Raw genomic sequence first — 21,251 nt, 5'->3', positions numbered from 1 at the left:
TGTCACCTCAGCTATTGCAGACCCTGAAACTAGATCCAAACATAACTGCTTCCCATCATCCCATGAGAAAAATAAATTAAGTCTAAAGGTTACACAGTGACAGGTAGCTTTCAACATTTTAATTGTCAAGATTTAAATCAACAACATTAATGACTTTTCCAAGTCCCAGTGTTGCCTGACAAGAAAAATCAACACATGGTAATTATCAGAAGGCTCTAAATTATTGAGTATATACACGAGAGATATCAAAAGTAATTGTAACACTTAGGTACCTTCCTGTATCATCTGTAATGCTATATTGTTAACATGAAGGCAACCTTCCTGTATCATCTGTAATGCTATATTGTTAATATGAAGGCAACTTTTGGAGGAGTTGGGTTTATTCCTTTCTTCCTTTTGTTTGCTGTTATTTTGGTGGGTATTTTTGTATTTGTTTTCATTATTATTATTATTATTATTATTATTATTATTATTATTATTATTATTGTTGTTGTTGTTGTTGTTGTAGTTGTGATTTTACTGGGTAGGTGGCTCAGCTCCACACAGCCAATAATCTCTTACAGAGGGCTGATGGAGGGAAATGGAGAAAGGTATTCAAAAAGTGCAAGAATACATTGCTTGAGAAAAGGATGGTTTAGTAAGAACATATGTATATAAGAGCAAATAATTGAAGCATGTGACGCAAGACACAATTGCTCACCACCAGCTGACCAGTGCCCAGCCAGTAGCCAAGCAATGACATGCCTCCCAGATAGCTTCTCACAGTTTTATAGCTCCACATGATGCCGCATGATAAGAGACACCCCTCTGGCCAGCTGGGGTCAGCTGTATTGGATACATCCCCTCCCAGTCCCTCATGTACCCCCACCTCCTTTCTGTCAGGGCAGCCTGACAAGCTGAAAAGTTCACAATTCCGCATTAAGCACTGCATAATAACAACTAAAAGGGCTGTGTTAACAGTATTATTTCCATTTTAAGTTCAAAACATAGCACTATAATAGCCGCTACGAACAGAACTACATGCATATCACTACCAAGGAAAACATAGCTCACAGTCTAACTTTTACTGTGCTCACATCCTATGGTTGGTCTCCATAAATGTTCAGCAAGCACTAATGAATGTCAAGGGGTGCAATTTTTTCCACATGAAGGAATTCAGTGTCACCCCTTTGCTTCATCTTCACTTCCACATTTTGTCAGACTGCCCCTCTGCTGCCATCCATTGCTAGACAACAAAACGCGATGGAATACTGGTGGGAAGGTTCAACCTCTATTGCCATACCACCAACATCCACCTCTGACACTATGGGCCAATGTCATAAAACAGAAGGCACTGCTTTCAGAGCAGCCCTCATACACACACACGTGTCCAGAGTTCAATTACTTACTGAAGTCTTGCATATCAGAGTGAAGGTTTCTGCCATCTGTTTGAAAATTGCATGGTAATTGTGAATTCATAACAGCCTCAGACACACATCTGAAATCACAGCTTTAAAATGGCTCAGGAGGTACAGGATTATAAAAGATTGCAGATGGTCAACCTCAGGTGCAACAGAACTCCGACCACCATACTCTAAGGAGGTTGCCCAAGCTTTTACACTGCTGCCTTAATCTCCAGAATCATGCTTACACAGGTTTTCCATGCTATGGAAACAAAAAGTAGAGATGGTAGAGGAACCAGGATAAACAAGCACTCCCCCAGTGCCTTACTGCAGTTACTGTAGAGTAACAATGTTCAAGAGAGCTTTTAACTTCTCGTCAGAGTTATCTAGACTTTAATAACCTTACTCTTTGGTTAAACTGTCCTGATGCTGAAAACATGCATCTGTTCAACTTCACTGCTTTAGCTAGTATTACACAAACTACTGATCCTTTTTAATTTTATAATTTCCTGTGCCTTTCTATCACTTCTTGCTTTCCCTAAAACACATCTCATAGTCACAGACCAAATCTGCAGGCAAGTCAAGAAGTCAGGAAATAAATGAAAGTGCCTCTCTTCAGTGGATTAAGTGTCTGAGGACTCTGAATGAACACTTATTTATTAGGAATGGACACAGTGGCTTTTCTTTGATGACACCCTTGCAGTTGTTTGAAGCTGCTGGAAAGATCAACCGTGCTTGACAGAGCATCTCATTTCAGCACAGTCCTGTGAAGGTAAAGATTTGGTGCCTTTCAAAAGGTGTCTAAACTCAGCCAATAATCTGCAGCCTATACACCTCGATATTCCTAGCTAAGACTACCATGCCTCCTATAAAGTACACATTCCTTGAATGCCCAGAAAGCCCCCTGAGTACATGACTGGATGTGTAGATATTTGCACCACATACTGAGTTAGGGAGATATTTTTCCTATAGGTAAATAGGACACATAGAAAGCAACAATGTCAGCTAGCTCTTCAAAATTCAGGCGGATGAAAGAGTTTACAAGCACTTCAGAAGGTGTTTGATTGTCAAGCTGTTAACACTGTGGAACTGCTGAACTGCAGGTAACCTGAATGCAAACTGCATAGCAGTGATCCCTCATTAAAAAGCCACTCCTCTTTTATGAGAAACAGGAACTACTTGCTTCACACACAACTGAAAATCCATTTCTTAGCTAGAATTCTTAGCTAGAATTGTGAGTGCTTAGAAAGATTTTGCTCAGAAGTATAAACACTCAGAGATCAGAGAAGTGGCTTCCATCACAGCTAGTCCTGATTAGCTAACTGTTGTCAATCTGCCTCCTTGGCAGCTGCCAAGGAACACACATACATTTATTTATTTATTTATTGCATATTAGCTTCCTCATTGTAGCTTCTATTTTGAGTCAAACTAAAACCGAAGATGTTCTTTTGTTTTGTTATTATTATATTTTTAACTAACGCAGGTATAATTCTACATTTGAGATGTTTACCACCCAGGCTGCCCAGGGCCCCACCCAGACTACGGATGAGGCATGCACAACCTCTCCAGGCAGCCTGTTCCAGCACCTCACCAAACCCTTGGTGAAAAACTGCCCCCACATCTAATCTAAATCATCCCTGTGATAGTTTAAAACCATTCTCCCTTATCCTATCACTATACTTCCCTTTTGCTGGTCATTGGGGGCTTCACCTGAAAGCCACAACTTTTCAAAACGAGTGGCTTGGAAGCTACATCTGCCAGCTCCCTTAGGACCCGAAGATGCACATCATCCAGCCCTATAGATCTGTGCACATTCAGTCTCATAAGATGGCCTTGGACTTGCTTTGCCCTTATAGTAGGAGGAGCTGGCTCCCCTTGGTCCCACCAAGAGGTTCAGGGATGTGAGGTTCAGGGATGTGAGAATCCTGGCTGCCAGTGAAGACTGAAGCAAAGAACTCATTGAGTACCTCAGCCTTCTCCACATCTTTTGTAGCCAGCCTCCCTTTCACATTTATCAGATAAGGTACGCTTTCTTTGGCTTGTCTTTTCTGATCAATGTACGTACACACAGACTCCTTCATTGCTTTTAACACCTCTCATCAAGTTCAGTTCCATCTGAGCTTTGACTTTCCTAATCTAATTTCTGCATGTCCAGACAGCATCCCTGTACTCTTTCTAGGTGACGTGTCCTTGTTTCCACTGACTGTACACACTTTTCTTTCCCCTCAGTTTGACCAGCACATCTTTCCCAGGCTATGCCAGTTTCCTGCCTCCTCTGCCTGCTTTCTAATTCAGAGGGATGGAGAGCTCCTGCACTCTCAGAAAAGCATCATCAAAGAGTAGCCAGCTTTGCTCCACTCATTTGGCTCTAAGAACAGTTTTCCAGGAGACCTCATCCAACAATCCCTTAAACAACATAAAATTAACCCTCCTGAAGTTCAGGGTCCTGACTCCAGTCTTTGTCAGGCCCACATTCCTCAAGATCACAAATTCTACCAGGGCATGGTCACTGCAGCCCTGGCTGCCTCCTTATCATAACGTCTTTAATGATCTTCTCCACACTGGTTAGCACCAGGTCCAGCAACACTTCACCTCTGCCCAGTGCAATACTATAACCAGAAAGTCACTGAAAATGAACTACAGAAACAAGAACATCTACAGCTTTGGATGCAATTGTTCAAGTGAATTTACCACTGGCCCAGTTCCCTAAAGGTGACACGAATTCTCATTTTAAGACTGCTGGTGAATATAGGGTTTTAAAACAGGATTTCAATTAAGTTTCTGTATTTAAGTAAGTGCATAAGCGCTATAATAATGTTTATAAGTGTAATCTATGTAAATTAGTAGTTCAGAACCTCATTTCAGCAGCAATGCAAGGTTGTTACATGTTACAGATCTTTACTAGCTCTCCCCCCCCCGCCCCCCCCCCCCAAAAAAAGGACATTTAACAAGATAAAAAAGTTTTAAAGAAAGAATCAACCAACAACACTTTCACATCTTAACATTGCTCAGTGTACTTGTGATCAATCCTTGGAAGTTCATTCTATATTTCTTTACCCATCTGTTTTGATTGTGCAATGAGAATTCCCCTGGAAATGAAGTATTTCTGTTGAATTCAGCAGAGCATTGCTTGCCAGAAATATATCTCTAACACACAACGGAAAACAGAGTTGCTAATACCAGATGACGCTAAACAAACAGCAGCTCTCCACTGCCTAGCAATTAAAATTGATAAGAAGCCTGTGTTCCTCAGGACTTCTTTTCAACTCCAACAGTAAGCTCTGGAATCGCCAGCCACTGAAGGTTTTTATGACTTTGCTTTTGATGGACGCATTGCCTAGCAGGAGATAAGCGCTTTTGAGTGCTTGGCTGCTGTTTGCCCGCAGTCAAGACTGTTGACTGGGTCTTTATTGCCACAGAAGATGCCAGCAGTACCCCAAGGACAGACTGGGACATTCCAGCACTTGTCAGATGTGTGCCAATTTCCCATGAAACCAAACAGGGCTGTGATTGTATACAGCCACAGCAGACTTGGGTGCCAGCACTCAGATTGCACTACTCACTCCAGCTAGAACAGGCACCCTACAAATTCATATAGACTTGTGAGTCAAAAAGGAAGAAGGATCAAACCTGATCTGTGAAGCAGCTGTCAGTTCCTGATGTCACCGTATAAACACGTGCACTGAGATACAGTAAGCAAGCCGCTCTAAAGCACTAGTGCAAGAGCAGAGCAGGATAAGCACAAAACACAGACAGGCTATTTGTTCTGTCACTGTACTTTAGAGCCATAAGTTTAATGGCAATGACTACCCAGTTTTGTGTAGGCACTAGCTCTGCAAGGAACAGTGCCAGCTTTTAACCTCGCAAAACTGCTGGTAACTACTCACACCAACAAGGTTTGCCCTTTAGAAGCTTTGTTAACAAACAGATCCCCACCCTGTCATGGCTATCAGAACCAACTCAGGCCCTGCCAGCTGGCACGAGGACAGGGCTTGCAGATAGGGTCCTCTACCTCCATGCTTACCAAAGTTTTACCCAGCCTGACATAGCAGTCCCAACACAAACGTAATTCACATTTCAGATGTGCAGAGATGCTTACATCTTTTAAAATCAGCTGAACTGGAATCAAACCTCTAAGAGATACTAAGTGGAGAGAAAGCTACAGCCAGTAAATCTTACTGCTTCATTCAAGACCAAGGGGTGTTGGTAGAGCTAGTCTCTTCCTCTCCTCTTCTGTAAACAAAGTAAAATGAAGCTGCCAGCAAAGCTGGCAGTAGAGTTACAAGGAAGGAGCAAACTGACAGCCAGCTTTTTTTCCTTAATGACCAGGATATTTTTCTCCATTTCATGTATTTCAAATTATTTCAGCTCTTTAACATGAAGACATTGCACTTGTGCACTGGGAATTAAAGAACACATAGTCTGGCTTTCCTGCAGCTATTTTATCTTCCCAGCACTGCAATAGCACCACTTCCCTTACAGCTATCCCATAAAAACCTCTAATTCTTCCCTGTGTTTATCATAAAGTAAATGGGAGAACTGAAAAAAACAAATACTATTCTCATTACCATGGCCTCTCATAACTGTATACAAAAAATACTTCAAAAGACATGCCCTGTAATATTGGTCATCTTTTACAAAGTGAGTTCTAATCTCTGTGGCACAGCCAAATTTTATTCTGGTTAATCATTTACTGCCCATGGAGCATTTTACTCCAATTGGATTTCATACCCACCTTCAGTTCCTTCCCCCAAATTGCATGATTTTCCCAAGGCTAACATTCAGCAGAATACAAAACCTCTTCTACATGCCAGACAATAAAGCATTTTGGTGATGTAGGAAGCGGCCAAACAAAGAGAGGCACCATATAAAGAGACAGCAACAAGCAAGTCTGCTTAACCAGCAGATGCAGTGTTTTAGAGAGATTCCAATGAATATACAGAGCAGCTCATTCTAACAACGACGTAAGCACCATCAGACTGTACTTGACAGGAGCACAGAATTATGAAGTATAAGAAACAAAGTTACAGGTGGCAGTTTCTTCATACCCTCACAAGATCTTTCTTCTGGAACTGCATTTGTTTTGAAGCCAGGTGCAGCCAGTCAACACCACAGCCAATGGCAGCTGATGGATGGGATCAAGCTCCCTATTATTGGGCTGAATAAGGAAGATTAAATGAAACTTTTTATTTTCTCTCCTTAACATGTGGCTACTGAAACATAAGAAAAATCACATTTAACAAAGACGACAGCACTGATAAAAGCAAACAGGAGGCAAGAAAGAATGTTTTTAATATATATTCTTAGGGTTACTTGCACTACTGTAGAAGATAAGTTTAAATCTTATGCTTCAAGCTCATAACTGCAGGGGAAAAAAAGACAGAATGATGGCCTTTACCTACACTGCAAAATTCTTGCCAAGTGCTTGGTAACACTCTGAGAGCCTCTAGGTGTGTTGTGCAGCTTACTGTACATCACAGACTTAGCTGTGAAAGAACCAGCACTAAAATTCATTATTTTGAGTTACGTCACATGCAGCAGCAGATTTACTCAACCTGGATGAGACTTGTGCCCTCTTCTCCTTAAGATCTCATGGATAAAATAATCAATCAACATAGGCAAGCACCAGTTCAAAACATCAACTAAGTTTCAGTGTAGGGAGGAAGAAAAACTAAATTTCCATTAAGTCAGAACCAAAGAAGAAAAAAAGGCTTTAAAATACTTAGAATGTGTACTGGTGATATTTTTTGCTCCAAAATTCACAAAGAGAGGAGAAGCAGTAATTAGAACCCATAGAATTGCATAAAATACATATACAACACATCCACTATAGATACACAGGCACTCCACTGAGAAACAATGCAGATTTTTCATGTTTGAAGAGTGAGCCGATGTGGTTTCCCTCTCAGATATGAATCTACCTGATGGAAGCTTCATCTTTCCCTCTCATATCCTTAGCAAATAGAGAATTCACCACAGAGAAATTTCTGTTGGAGGGAGGGGGGGGAAAGGCAGAGTCACTACTGTTACTGTCTTACAGATGGGCTTTGGGCTAATGGAAAGCCTGAAAGAAACTCAAAATAGTCACATTCTACAACCCACTCTCAAAAAACTCAAAGGGGTTTTTGGATTGAAATGGGCTGAGAGGTGCAAAGGTACTTCAGAGGAAGAACCGGTGTAGACAAGGAGCATCAATCTGCTCCTTGCAATCACACATGCCAAATATGAGTGAACACGAGTACCTCAAGATAAAGAAATTGTGGACTCCCACTATTAGGACATACCAGTACTATCATGGACTTCTGAACACCTGTCCCACAGCAAGACCAACTATGCATTGGTGAACCCTGAGAAATACGTGACTAGCCTGAGCTTACAGCCTGCCAGAAAGGGTAATCAGCAGCTTCCCCAGACAGTGTAATTAATTACTGCACTATCCTTGCCATTGCCATGAGACAGTTGTTCCTTAAAGGAGAAATCCAGATTATGCTATGAAGACCTTTATATGCCTTACCTGTTTAATTTATTGAAGATCAAACCACCCATCCTGCACTCTCCTACTGATTTTCTTTAGAGTAAGCTATCTTTCCTCAGGTCATGATGTCATGTTTTCTAGCTCTTATTCTCCCTTCTTCTTTCAGTCGGTCCAAGCATTTGTGGAAGTACATACTCTCTGTTTCCTAACCACATAGTGCCTATTTCATCAGTAAATTATTGTCATAAGTAAACAAGTATCAAGAGAATGATAAAAGATACACATATATATACATGAATAATATTTACATATAGGACAACTTCTCATTTCTTTCCTTACTCTCACAGATACTTGCTACAGCAGTAAGGCTCTTTTCACAGTACCTCCTTTTTTCCCCTCAGTCTGATCAATTTCTCAGTCTTAATCTCCACAGTGAGAGCTGGCAAATGTTTCACACTGAAGCCAGAAACAAACCAGACTGCCACAAAAGACATCAAGATAGTTGAAATGCAACAAGTAATTGACATGTCCAAGAAGGGCAAAAATTAAGACAAATACAGCAACAGTCTTGCATTTATAAAATCTGAAGGCCTTGTTTTCACCTTCATGATTCTTGTAGCATTCTCCTCATTCTTACTCTCAAATAAGATCATGCCAGAACAGCAAACAAAGCCACAGAGAACTATCTTGAACAAGCAGAACCATGAAGGCATACAAGGAAACCCTACCTACCGTTACATACAAAGCCGAAATGAGGAGCTCAGCCTGTTTAGCACTAGGATGTTGGATGACCTGCTGACAGAGGAAACACCGAGTGAAGAGCTTTATTTTATTTTCTGTGAAGTGCTGAGATAATGCATTATCAAAATTTTCTGGTTCACTGATAAGATAACAGCACGTAATCACATTAAGTTTACTCACACTATGGTTAAAGCAATGCACTTTTATTTATTTGCTCATTATCTGGTTTGACCACATTTCAGTGTCTTCTAAGACAGTGAAGCAGTAAATAACAAAGCAATAAAAAACAAAATGGATAATCTCACGACCAAATCTGCATAGGAAGAGGGCTAGTAAGAAATTACGGACCATTTCCCTAAGCTTATAAATGATGGATAAAGCTTTTATTTTACAGAATTAAAACAGCACCGATTCTTAACAGAATCAGCATAGGATGTTTTCTTTTAAAGCCATAGCACAGAAGATCTTTCCTTTTGACCCCTTCCTCTTCCTCTTCCTTGCCTTGCACAGATAATCAAGCAGAAGCATTCAAAGAGTGTAAGGATGAGCAGCAGTTATATTCTCCTTTGCTCTACTTTTCAACATCCTTACAAGTAACAAGGCACCTTTACTTCAGCTGTTAGTTGGATTTGGTGCCCTCAGAAGTTATTGTGAAAGAGAAGCCTCCAGACAAGCCCAGACCATTTTCAGTCCAAACAGTTCAGCTGGGAGAGGAATAGCTACTGCAGGAATGAACATCTTCAGAAGGCAGTTCTTTGCTTCACAGGAGATACAGTCACCACAAGCTGCAAACTTGTTGCCAGGGATGAAGAAAGCTGTGATCATTGCTACCAGCAGCACATCTCTGCTGTTCAGTTTCATGTCTTGAAGAAAAACTACAAGAAAGTCACCTGATGGAAACTTTCCAATATGACTCACATTCTGTTCTCAGACAAGGACCCAATTTTCTTCCTATCCACTAAAAAAAAAACTGCTACATTAATGTCGCAAGGAAAAAATACTGTTAAAAACCTGAAAAACTTTAGCTGTACCCCCAAGACCTGAGGGAGTGCATTCGAAGAAGAGATTACTATATTCCAAGCTCTGGAGTTCACAGACACCCAGTTTACTAAGAACTATGTATACCTCATTTGAAGCAAACTCAAATCAAGTTATATAATAAAGCACTTACTTTTTAAATAACCCCAGAAAAAAGAAAAAAAAAAAAAAAAAAAGAAAAGAAAAAAAAAAGACATACAGAAGATAAGGTTTTACTCCTAACTACGAAATACCTTTCAGATTTCTATTACAAATTACAAATATGACAAATAACAAAAATGTTATTGTCAAATAACTTCCGAGTCCATTGGCACTAGTGAGATTTATATTCCCATTGAAAACACTAATATGAAATTCAAAGGTCAGGACCAATATTTGCAGAAGAAAAGAAATGCAGAAAACCTGTAACAGGTTTATTTTGGCTTCAGTTAATGTATTCATAACAAACCAAAAACATAATATTGGCTGTGAAGAACACATAAAAAAGCAATAAAATCTACACTAGGCAGATTTCTAAGAGTATCTTGAGGCCATCTAGTAATTTGTAGCATAGTTTTCTATATTCAGTAGCTTATAGCTTTAAAATGAACAAATTTCCAAGGCTGTAGGTTATAGTGGTTATAGTTTTCTTACATTAAGCCCTCACATACAGACACTACAACAAGCAAACAATACTGAAATGTTTCAGACGATACGTTAACTTACATCATGGGCAGATCTGACAATAGGGTGGTTCAGAAGTAACATTTGCTTTTACCATGTTGGTTGTCCTAAGTTTTGAGGAAGCTTTACCTTACCCTATATGTATCAACTATTCTAAGTTCTCTGTTGCAAAGGGTGGGTGCTAAGGGAAGAATCTCCCATTTAAGAATGGAGCAATCTCTGTTATGACATGTGGGGCTGGTAGGTGCTAAAATACAGTTACTAGCCTAGAAGAAGCTTGCAAACGTGTGCTCTCCCATTATAGATATTATAATGGATCTCACAGGAACTTATGCTGATGAAGCATGACTGCATGAGAAGAACCAGTATGATACAGAAAAACCTCACCAGACATCTTTCTTCCCAGCCTCTAGCTCCAGTAACAGTATCCATTAGGCTTATTTGCAACTGGCGACTTTCCAACTTATTTGAAACTTGTGTTGGACCTCTTGATGGCAAAAGAAAACACCGTGCCCCCAACAAAAAGTAGTTTATAACTGAAACTGAATGAGCAAGTACTCACAGCTTTTGTGTTCAACCACCAGAGCACATTCAACAATCTATTAACACACAAAATTAATGAGGTACTGCAGAGTTTACAGTCAGAAAAGCCCTGTGCCTCTGCATAGCCCCCAACAACATGTGCTGGCACTGCTGTTTGTAATAAATCCACTGCTCAGGCACTTGGATCTCAGCCTAATTAGCTCACTGCAATTGAATCCCAACTTTAGCTTTGATTCAATTGCAATGAAGGTTTTGAAAAAGGCCTATCTAGGCAGCCTTACATGTTTGGGTTTTTTTTTTTTTTCTTTTTCCTGGAACTAGAATAGCTAGGGCACAGAAGTGTGCCAGAATTGCCCAGCCAACCATTTGACAGATACAGAAAAGTGAATACTGCACTTACCTGTTTTCTTAAGATCATTCATGTGCAACTTTAAAGCTATAATATTCTCCCAGAGGAAAGCAAACACAGGAGAAGAACTCGGAATGTTAAACTGGAAGGGTGATTGGAAAAGAGAAGAGAAAGCCTACTTGCAGGAAAGCTTGTCCAAGTTGATAACATTTATCACCTTTATGCACAAATTCCACAGAGTTGCTCATCCATCACACACCATTTGGTCTTCACTGAGTATTAGTGTTCCAAAGTTTACAGCTTCCTGTTCCCATCAGCTACTCAAAAGTTTGAACATCACCAGTAAAATAGCACCAGTAAAAAAGGCTTTTTGCCCCCACACAGCTCCCTTGCCTCACGCAGTTCCAAGCTCCAAGCTTGTTCACAGGTTGGGAAACACAGCACAGTGGAAGAGAAGAAAGCTGTATGCCATCCAACACAAATGCTGTCTCTATCACACAAGTCCAAAGAAGCATCTTCATGTAAAACTGTAGCTTAGGAGCTGCATTGTGTCATGCAGCAGCAGAAACGGAGGGAGGAGAAAAACCTACACTCCTTCTGTACAACACCTGTGCTGAACAACAATTATTTTTATAGCTATCACTTTGTTCACACAGTGTGAAATTATCATGCTCTGTTCATCTAATAACATCTGCAATAGTAACAACTGAAACTTTTCATCTTCCTTGAAAATATGTGCCGTACATAAATGGACACTTTTGACAGGATACCAAGTTAAACTCTGGTGTAAATTACACACTTTGGTTGGACCACTTCTTCTTTAGTATCACAAGTATCATTTATTCCCTACATGTGAAGAAACTGTGATTTCACAGCCCCGTATCAGAAATCTGCTCAAGACTCAAAAACATCAGTATGTGAATGATTGGTAACAGAGCAAATCCTGCAACAGCAACTCCTAACCATTAGCATGCTGTCTTACGCATTGAGTCAACTTCAGTACCACACCAGGCTCATCTCCTCTCCAGGAGTAGGGAAAGTTTTCTTTCTGATCCTCTTTTATTTCACACAAAAATGTTACCAGACGTACTGATAAATGCAGAGTACTACGTTGCAAAAAGATGTCCACTTCACTCTAAACAAATCACTAGATTTTGTGATAAGGCAGGAGGAAGGCACATTTATCACCTTGTTTCCACTTCATTTTGTCCAGATACACTCCTTGATCAGTTGGGTGATCTTCAAGATCTAAAAAACTCTACTTTCCGAACAGTCACCACCATGAGCTATGGGTTTCACCAATGCTCAGCAAGCATCAATGAATATCAGTGGGGGCAATGTTTTCCATGTGGAGAAATTCAGTGACACCACTTTGCTTCATCCACAATTCCGAGTCAGACAGCCTCTCTGTTCCCATCTGTCATACATAAACAAAATGTATGAATATTGGTGGGAAAGTTCAACGTCAACTGCCATACAACCACCATTTGCCTCCGATGTTGTGGGCCAACATAATAAAGTAGGAGGCATTACTTTTGGAGCAGACCATGTAGCTGCCTTTTTTCCTCATCTCTGCATTCACACTTCTGAGTTGCCATCTGCCTTTACAGACAGGTCTCCCAAATCCCAGCCACCAGCCAGCCCAAGCTCATGTAAACACCTCAAAGAAAATTCAATCACAATCATGGCTGATTAAACTGAACATATACAAAGGCAAAGTAAATTGAACTGGGTACATAAATCAATACAAAGATAAGATAGAGGACTTATCCTGCATGGCAACACAAGAGAGTTGCAATACATGAACAGACCAATGATCCACCTACTTGTGAATTTTTCCCTGATAATGGCCAACACTTCAAAGAGCACAGGAAGTCAACACACAGTACATGTTGCCTGAAGTTATTTGCCATACAGAAGACTAAAGAAAACACCAGAAAGCTCATGACTTAAGTTTCTTCAAACACATTAAGACATTTGATTTAAAACTATTTACAGAAGGTGAAAAGAAACCCATCCCTCTTGGAAATCTAGGACTCCTCTTCACAGTCATTTCCAACACAGGAACAGAGGCTCAGGATTTCAGTGAGTCAATGTAAAGACAGAAATTAAGATTCTTTTGCCCTACTACCTCTCTTAACACAACCTCAAAACATGATTGGCTAACACTATAGAACATTTCACCACTCAAAGCCAGTATCTCAAGGTACACCACTAAGATAAGTGTGATAAGATGCCCTAGCTCCAAAGGTCAATGAGAACAGTGGAACCCACTCATTTCCTCAGCCATGGGTTTGGTGGTTCCAGAAGGACATTTACATATAACCATGCCACAGGGCAAGCTCTGACTCTGATGTGCAAAATCCAAGTTTCTAAGCAACCATCAGTTGTGTTTGCAGAAACTATGCATGTAAATTTCCAGCTCTTTATTTGCACAGGTAGAATTCAGCATACATAGGTTACATATTTAGCATATTTAAATAAAGTTCAATGCAACCTGTAGCTGAAAGAAAAGTTTCTATCATCTCAACTAGTATTTTAGTCAGGCTTTTTAGGGTGGCAAATTAATAGCCCTTTCACCATTCCTTCTTCCCATCAAAACTATTTCTACAGCTTATAGAAATCTAGTATAAGTTAGGTACAATAATCCATTTAATATTCTTCTTGTTCAGAAGTATATAAAACAACTCAGAAGAGACTTTTGCAGAACTTTATGGATTTAATCAGTGACTTTGATATCACATTATTCAGGGAAATTAAAAACTGAGAAAGAACATACATTTCACCTCTTGGAAAAGAGGTATTTCAGGTATTGTCAATCTGTGTGACAGTCAGGAGATGTAACTTTTCTTGCTTAATAAACAAGCTTTTAACAGCCACAGGCACAGGTCCAGAAGAAGTTACTTTGACTATTCTATATAGTTCTTCAGTCTATCATTTCAGTCTGTAACTAAGAACATGGCTACATGCTCTATATGGTGTAGATGAGTGCTATAGAGAGAAAATACAGACCACTGTACTCCTACCTTCAGGCAACATCTTAGCCAGAATTCTATCCAATTTTGGTCTTTATTTACTACTTTAACACTGCTCCATAAAGCTGGTCCTGTTCTACCTTCTTATCCTCTGAACCTTTAGGAGAACCTGAGACCTCTTATGCAACTGAAATCCTCCAGAACATAGTGAGAGGCAGCCAGCAGAGGGAATGACAAAGAGGATCTAGGTAAGTTACATGGGTATCTTGAGCTCATTTTGGCAAGAGATTTTGGATGCAAAACTCTTAACAAACCAATGCAGAAAACAGGTCCCACATCCCCCCAAAATACACCTTCCCCAAATCAGATCAACTGTCTGCCTTTTCCATTAATTTTAATCCTAAACTCGTGCACCGCAGGAATTAAGCAACCAATGCTCAACATCTTGCTGGCAGCAGCAGTACTCAAAAGAGAGCATTCCCTGGTCCAGCAGAAAGCAAGAGGGAGTTGGAAGGGCATGGACCAAAGACCAGAAGAAACCTCAAACATTATTATCACAGGTACAGAAAGCGCAGGCTTATCTGACACAGAAATTAGAAGATGTTGGGATGGTTCAGGCTGGTACAAATTCAGTTCCCTGTGCTGGGGGAAATTTGAGCGGAGCTTCCTGAAAACACACAGACTGCACTTACTGATTGCTTTGCAAGAAAAACATCAGGACAGGAGTACACCTTTCCGTCCCTTTAAAGCCCTAAGACAAGGAATTTGCACAATGCTTAGTTAAAAAGCTTGAGAATGTTTGCTATTGCTGTCATTCACCACTGCATCCAAACAGCTCTACTGGAAAGAGGAAAGCACAGGGGTAATGCTCATAGCACAAATAGCAGTAATTTCACACACCAGAAAAAGAGTCAATACTGTGAAAGGAGTCTGCTTTTAGAGATCTTCCTGTTCCTCAAAGTGTTGTATATTATTCACTCAGAACAATTTGACACTTCTTAATTACGGCCGTTAGTTGTTTTGTCATCTAATGGCACTACGATCATCTGAAACAGAGCAGGACCCACAATTATCTTAGCAGCTGTATACAGCCAACTCCCATTGAAATGCACTCTGATTACAGATGCTTCCTCTCTGCTAAAACTAAGCTGGTACCATTTACCCCACTCCAGAATCCCAAAATGGGGAAAATTGGCATGAGAGCCTCAGCTTGCTTAGAAATAAAAGTTACTCTAGAATTTGAGATCCGAATACTATAAGATCACTGTAATTAAATTGCCTTTTATCTTCAGGTTTGACCCATAAAATGCTTTCACCTCTAGTTCTTGAAATAAGCACAAACGTATGTAGTATATATAGGTGCGTATATAGGTGTGTATACGTACACAATCACAGAGTCATCAAATCATTAAGGTTGGAAAAGACCACCAAGACCATCTAGCCCAGCCATCAGCCCACCAATAGAGACACGAAGAGGTCTCCCAGCTCGGCCTGACCTTGTCCCCTACTTTTAACACACGCAAACCTCCCACGATTACAAAGCGATTATCTCCCAAGGGTTCGCTTGCAGAGATCCTCCCAACACCCGACAGGCGACGGCTGAGGGTGGGCACAGACCTCTGGTGGTTACACTCAACATTTCTAACTTGCTTGCAGCTCTAACACCCTCCCAGTCATCGTCCTTCCTGCCTGAAAATAGCAGCGATGGCACTCGGACCAGAGAGGGCTAGGAGTCGGTCCAAAAGAGGTTTTATAAAGACAGAGAGAGCAGCATCCCCTCCGCTCACCCGCGCTGCTCTCCCCCTGCAGGAGTGCCGTAACGTAACACACCTATAGCGCGCCGCACCGGCAGGGACCGAGCTGAGCTCGGCTCCGAAGCCGGGCAGCAGCCGGGAGGGGACGCCGCTCCCCCAGGGGCAGCCCCGGGAGCCTGTCCAGACGAAAACCGCTTGCAGGGCCGCCCGACCGCGTGGCGCAGGTGGGTCGGGCGCGGGGCGGCTACTTACACGGTGAAGTGGTACACGAAGCACTTCCAACCCGTCGGTCGCTCCAAGAAGTTGTACACCCGGCCCTGGATGTTGCTGCGGCTCAGCAGCGGCTTGCGGAGGCTGTAGATGGAGACTCGGGGGTCCAGGCTAACCGGGGGCCGCGTGCTTTCCGCTCCCACCACCACCACCTCGCTCTTCGCGTGCGGCGGCCGCTCCCTCGACGCTCCGGGACCGCTGCTGGCCGTCGGCTGCCCGCCCTGCGCTTCGGGAAGCGGGGTGTAGTGGGCGTTGGGGACGCTCTCGGCCAGCTCCAGAGAGGAGGGCTTCTTGCTGGGCGTCATACTGCCCTTCCTGGGCAGCGAAAGCCGACCCAGGCTCCGGCTCTTGTGCTTGCCCGGGGGAGAGCTGGAGGACATGGCTGAGACGGCGGCGTCGGGGTTCCGCTGCCGCACGGAGCCGCCGGCCAGAGCCGGGTGTCCTCCCGCCGCTGCTGGCCCTGCCCCTCGGGGGCGGCTCCGGGCAAGGAAAGGTGAGAGGGAAGCCGAGACGGGGCGGGTCGGATCCGGGCCGTGCCCTGCTCGCAGCCCTGGTACCGCCCGCCCGGAGGCGCTGCTCCATCAGTGCGCTTACCAGCACCTGTGCACACACCTGCAGCGAGCACGCGGCTTCTTCCATGGCAAAGGACCAGGGTGCAGCCAGCTACCAGCGCCCCCCAACCGGCAGCTTGTCCCGTCTTCCTGCTCCCGCTGTCACCCAAAAGGACAAAGTGCTCCAAAAAAGGTTTTGCAGGGCTGAGGACTGTCACTGGCACGATCCACGGGATGAGCCATCACCTTCGAATTTAGAATGCCAGAGCCTTAAGGGCTGGCTGCTACGTGCAGATCTTCAGCAGTGGGGAGGAGAGCTCCAAACCAGCCTGGGGGCTGCTTTTAGTAAGAGCTAAAAGGACAGGCTTTGTACAGGTTTATATGTTTGACCCTGGCTTGAGGCCCTTGAGATGGTCCTTGATGCCTTGAGAGGTGGTGGATGCCCCACCCCTGGAGATATTCAAGGTGAGGCTGGATGTGACTCTGAGCACCTGATCTAGTGTAGGTGTTCCTGTTTGCTGCAGGGGAGTTGGAGCAGATGGCCTTTAAGGGTTCCTTCCAGCTCAAACGATTCTGTGAATAAGGGTTCAACCATCAGGCTTGCACTCTTAGGAACTACAGGGGAGCAAACAGCTGAGTAATTAGGCAGGCTACAGAACAATAAGAACAGTTCCATGGGATTGCATTGCCTGCCAGCTGGGTCTCTCACCAGCACTCTTGTGGAAGGGTGCACATGCTTGGTAATAAATGCCAGGTTATTCTGAAGATTTCAATAGCTTTCCTGCATATTGGAGTGAGTTATGACTTGCTTAACTGCCATATGAGTGAATTTATCATCTTAATAAAAGCCTTTGCAAAGACATTTAGTTAATTTATTTTTTTCCCCCAGAGCTAAAGAAAATCTTTTCCTTTTTTGATCTGGAGTGCTGCTGGTTTTTGTTTTGGTTGGTTTGGTTTCTCTTTTGGATTTGTTGGGGATTTTTTCTAACCCAGAATAGAGCAGAACTAGTAAGAGCTCTGTTGAGTTCATGGCTGATGCTGGTACAAGGACAAGAATGTTGCAGGAAGATAAGGTGCTAAATAAAGTTAAACACAAATAACCCTGCTAATTGCAGTTCCATTCAAATGTCAAGCTGCACGTATGGTAGCTGAACTGGGCAAGTTCCTTCACTAATGTAAATAAGTGAGACTGTAGGCTCTTATAAAGTACTTATTTATAGATGTGAAGAATCCAAACCCCTTGTTAGGAATGCAAAAACAAATGCTAGGAGAATCTGCAAGATTTGTCTTTAAACCAATAAAAATCTTTTCTCCCACCATCAAAACAAGAAGAACAAAGTAAGAATACGAACAGCACAGCAGAAGAAACTTTTCCTGCACCTGGTCAAAACAGAACTAAATTACAGCTAACCAGGCTTTCTCTGGCCTGGGGAATGGTGAAGTCAGGAATATATTAAGCATTTTAGAGAGGAAGTTCTGCATAAAAAATCATGTAGGGAAAACCTACAGGTTGTAACCTGTAACAGCCTTTCCCACATCCTGTGACCTGCACAGCTTTTTAGTGTCTGTAATGCCTGAGCAGGAGGAAAAACCTCCAAGGTCAGGAATGATTCCTGTGCTTGAATCTTGCCCAAGGGATGTAGAGAACTGAGCCCAGCCCAACAGGTGCCCTTGAATAAGGACTTTCCATTTCTTGCCTGTATTTTTGTCCATTTCTACAGTCTGGCATCCATCTGGAAGAAACATTCAAGCTTTCACTCAGGAACAAATCAAAGATCATATCAGTGCTTCAGAAAAAGCTCTTCTTTTTGGTAAAGACACTCTGTCTGTACTGACTACAGAGGAAACCCATGTGCTGTGATGCACAAAGTGAGTTGGGTCAGCACAGACTGCAATATATTTGGCTCTCAAAAGAAACGTTAATCTTCAAGTCAGGTTGTTTAGTCATTTGCTTAGAGGACATTAGAAGACTGTCACATACCAATTACTGTTGCTGGTGGTAAGTCTGTAAAAAGACTAATGGAAGAAAATGTCATTCCTACCCTTGAAGGCTCACTGTTTGAGGACTAGCCTGATAAAGTCATGATATTAAAGTTAACAAATGTGTTTCTTTATGTAAGCATTGCACTTTAAAGACTGATATTTTGTCTGGATTACCCAAGACCTTTATCCTAGAGAAAGGAACAAAAACAGTTCACAGAGTTTGGCAAAACAAGAGGTTGTGTTTAAGGATATTATGCTGTTCTTCAAAAACTGCTTTCAAAATATCATGGCATGATATTGTTATTAATCTGTTGACTGACAAGAGAAGAGAAAATCCAAGATTTCTGAAGACAGGAAAATTGATGTATGATTATGTAGGCAATAGTGAAATACCTTTTCCCTGGAGTAAGGGAATCCATAAAAGCCAGCTTTTTTCAACATGTTATTGATGGATGGTGACGCTGATCTATATAGGTTGAAAACAGGTGTTAGATGATTCCTAGCTAGTTCGCTATTAGTGATAAAATGTCTGTCTTGCATGCTTAATTACAAGTGTCAAAGAGATGCCCAATTTGTGGTAAGGCACTAGAAAATAATTTTTGTTACATATTAAGTTAACAAAGCTGTGGAACAATTTGCTATGTTTTTAAGATGAATTCCTCAATGCAGCAGTGGCACTTATTATTCTCCCTCATTGAGTATCCACATCTTGATATTAATCATGTTCACTATATGAAATGACAGAATTACTTAAGTGGAAGAACGGGGGGGGGGGAATATCCAGAAAGTATGCAGCACACATGGAAGAGCTAAGAATGGGAAGAAGCAGTAGACGAGTGCTAAAATAGCAAGATAGCAAAGGCTTTGATAGTGAAGGGACTAGGAAAGTATGCTGGTTAAGGAGGATATGGGTCTTTAATATTAAGGTGGAACTGCTACAATGAAATATGTCTTAGAACAATAATAATGTAGTCTACTGTATTTATAAAACTCTAGCAAGATGAATAGTAATCATGATATTCACTATATCGCAGTTTGTAAGTACTGTTTTAAATAGAGGGATTGGAATTAGATGACCTTAAAGGTCCCTTCTAAGCCAAACCATTCAGTGATCCTATGATAATTTTGCTCTTAGGGATCAGACCTCGTGAGTCATTGTTTTATGATGCCTCACCAGTGTACTCATGACAGAGCAACAAATTCTAACAACTAAATGAGAATCTGACCAGTGAGGCATTTCTGAAAACATACCAATGAGCTACAGTGGTTCAGTACCACTTGTACCACCCCATAGCTGTTATTTCTATTATCCTCTACTAAACTATGTCTAGTATAACCCGTGCATGGCTATTGTTAAAAAGCTCATTGCTTTTTCTCTCTTCCCTTTGTGCCTGCCATTGTACCATGTAAAAGAATACTGTAAAACCACTGCCATATGTTTATGAGGCACGTGTATTATAGCTAGTAATAAAGAGACACCTTGATCTTTCATGTGATTTCTTCTCTGTGGAAGCTAAAACTCAAACAATAAGCATGTGAGTGTTCTCTGTATTCTAAAATCCTTCAATGCTTGGTTGCAATTACAGTTTGCACCAGGTTCTCCAGTGACATAAAAATCATCTTGCTTACCATTACATTACTTTGGGGGATGGTTTGGTTTTCTTTAAATACAAAGTCCCTCATTTGTGCCCACGTAGAGTGGGGGAGGTGTGTTCCATTTCTTCCAGTTATTAAGCAGTCAGTAGATCATTTTAAAAACCACAGCTGAAGGTGCAGGTCAAACACAACTAAGTACTGAACTGAGAATGGAGTCCTAGATCAAGTACTTCATACAGAATTCTGTATAACAACATATTTTGATATCTTGTCTATATTAATTTTAAAGGTCTGCTCACAGAGGCATGCCTTACTTAAAAACAATCCTGTCAAGAGCTGCAAAACACAAGCATCTAAACTTCTGACACAAGAAAAGCTTAAAAGCACAGTAAGATGCTGAGCAAGACAACATCAGCCTTATGATCATAGAATCATAGAGAGGCCTGAGTTGAAAAGGACCACAATGATCATCCATTTTCAACCCACTGCTGTGTGCAGGGTCACCAACCACCAGACCAGGCTGCCCAGAGCCACATCCAGCCTGGCCTTGAATGCACGCAGGGATGGGGCATCCACAACCTCCTCAGCCAACCTGTTCCAGTGTGTCATCACCCTCTGTGTGAAAAACTTCCTCCTAATATCTAACCTAAACCTCCCCTGTCTTAGTTTAAAATCATGTTTACTTCATTTCTGAGAACTTGGAAAAACTGTAGCTCAGCCATAAGCTTTCATTCATTCAACAGATTATAATTAAGAACAATTTTCATTGTACCTACACACACCTTTCTTTGGACACCTTAGTGACCTCATTTCCCATCATTTAAATAGATTGTAATCAACTGATATACCAGTGGTGATCTTTCATGCAGCTTACTTTAGCCTTTAAATTGAAGCAAAGCCTCTCAAGTGCATTCATACTTATGTGTGCATA

The 21,251-nt window shown here is 41.7% G+C and overlaps 1 protein-coding gene across 1 annotated transcript in view; it reads right to left on the bottom strand.

The window, feature by feature from the left end:
* The window catches only part of KCNQ1 (potassium voltage-gated channel subfamily Q member 1), a 321,556-nt gene extending 304,902 nt beyond the window's left edge, over positions 1-16,654 (bottom strand). The window contains exon 1 of the mRNA XM_015863924.2: positions 16,173-16,654. Within this exon, the coding sequence (XP_015719410.1) occupies positions 16,173-16,570 (398 nt within the window). The 5' untranslated portion in view covers positions 16,571-16,654. The remainder of the gene's footprint in view (positions 1-16,172) is intronic.
* Between the last annotated feature and the right edge of the window lie 4,597 nt (positions 16,655-21,251).

The sequence above is a fragment of the Coturnix japonica genome, chromosome 5 (genome assembly GCF_001577835.2).
Source record: "Coturnix japonica isolate 7356 chromosome 5, Coturnix japonica 2.1, whole genome shotgun sequence".
Lineage (NCBI taxonomy): Eukaryota > Metazoa > Chordata > Aves > Galliformes > Phasianidae > Coturnix > Coturnix japonica.
The sequence above is the reverse complement of the archived record's forward strand: the minus strand, read 5'-3'. Positions and strand labels throughout refer to the sequence as shown.